The sequence below is a fragment of the Temnothorax curvispinosus genome, unplaced genomic scaffold (assembly GCF_003070985.1).
Source record: "Temnothorax curvispinosus isolate PA1 unplaced genomic scaffold, ASM307098v1 QBEX01010917.1, whole genome shotgun sequence".
In the NCBI taxonomy this organism is placed as follows: Eukaryota; Metazoa; Arthropoda; class Insecta; order Hymenoptera; family Formicidae; genus Temnothorax; species Temnothorax curvispinosus.
In genome coordinates, this window is record NW_020220697.1 from 139,430 (window position 1) to 141,206 (window position 1,777).

General features: G+C 27.1%; 1 protein-coding gene across 1 annotated transcript; it reads right to left on the reverse strand.

Annotated features, from left to right (window-relative positions):
- Positions 1-451: 451 nt before the first annotated feature.
- LOC112460885 (lipase 3-like) lies at positions 452-1,538 on the reverse strand (the record flags this gene model as incomplete). Its single annotated transcript, XM_025025810.1, has 2 exons — positions 452-1,230; positions 1,480-1,538. Coding segments are annotated over 2 exons (266 nt in total), but the record flags the coding sequence as incomplete, so codon positions are not given.
- Positions 1,539-1,777: the final 239 nt, after the last annotated feature.

Genomic DNA, 1,777 nt, shown 5'->3' on the forward strand with positions numbered 1-1,777 from the left:
GTATATATCAATGTTAAATGTTTTATTAAACATTTTTTATTTATTTTGGTGAGCATTATAGTTTTTCCAAGAAAAAAAGATATTTCGTTACTTCAAAAAATGTTAACAAAAAAATCGTACAATTAATAAAACTCTTTTATTTATATAAAATAAACTTATTTTTAAAATATGTAATTAAAATATTAAAAAGATACAATAAAATATAGAGTTAATTTAATACAATAATCTTGCCAACATAATAAATATATTTTTATTAAGCATGTGATAATAAATTCTTTGATATTACGTGAATCGACAAATTTTATTGAAGAAAATAATTCATTGATTTATTTAATTAGTTTTTATTGAATTTATCGTGCTTTATTAAGATGTAACAAAGTGTCATTTATTATTTTTCTTAATTTAACAAAATTTGTCAAATTTTATAAGATAATACAACAAGATTCTTCTAATGAAATTGATCTAATGAGATTGATTAATTGAACTTGCAAAATTTTTTACTTGAACTTTAAATACTTTTATTTTCTGTTTCAACTGGTTGTTCTTGATCTGTTTTTTGTTGTAAATAGTCGTTAAAACTTTCACTGTCTAAGCGGTCTTACTCTTGCCATTATAGGTATAAAGAAATGAGGTCAAGGTGAACATATTGATCGTAATCTTCAACTTTAATCCCAACTTGATGGACATGTACGTGCGCGTGTAAATATATACATAGCTATCCTATACCGTGTCCAGAACTGTGAACTCAAATATCGAAAATTTTACGGCTTATAATGTTAATATGATAATTCTCTTAATTTCTACGTCAATTTGTATTTCACTTTTCGCACATCCAAAAATAGAATCGTTCGGTGTGCTGCAATCGAGAAGATCCATACGAATTTTAGGATGCGCAGAAGGTGAAATATATAAAATGTTTCACGAAGTTTATATCGCTACTTAGAGGAAATAATTCTGAATCTGATTAACATATTTAATGGTGACATTGCTAACGCATTATGTATATTGACGCCAGTTTTACGGTCACTCACCAAGGTCTTTGCCAGCGCCGATCGACACCCAGCAATCAGATGTACACACAATACCATGTTGAAGGAACACAACTTTTCTTCTTTGTTGACTGTTAGATAAAGGACTTCCTGATATTCTATGTATCACCAAGTTATAACCATCTTCCGTTGTGACGTAATGCTCCTCGGCAGGGTAACCGTATCTTTGTACTAAACCGATCTGCGTACATAGACATGTGTGAACGTTAAAAAATAAGAGTTCAAGATTTTTAAACGATTCTATCGTAATATTTGTTATATAAAATTACAGAGAAATACAAGAGAAATTTGTTTATGCAAAAGAATTCATATTTTATACAACTAATGCACATTGTCAAAACAAAAATCGTTTCTATCTCTCTATCATAGAAATTAATGTTTTAATTAATTAATTTTTCGATTCAGGTTAATTTAACTTCTTTTTACTTACTAGTTTGGTAAATACTATCAATCCTCTAATAATAGGTCTTGAAATGTTTTTTAAACATCCTATACAATTCAAAATAAAGTTGAAACATTTCTTATTTTGTAGACAGTATATTATTTTATTCAATATTTTTGTTGTTTGAACAAAAGAATCTTGATAACTGTACTGCTACTATACTGCTATATTGGTTATAACTATATACGATTGTTAACACAGCAAGTTATTTTTGTGTATCAACAAGATTCTTTCGTCTAAATACTCTAAATAAATTAACCTTCTAATTACGCCATTATTTTTTCAA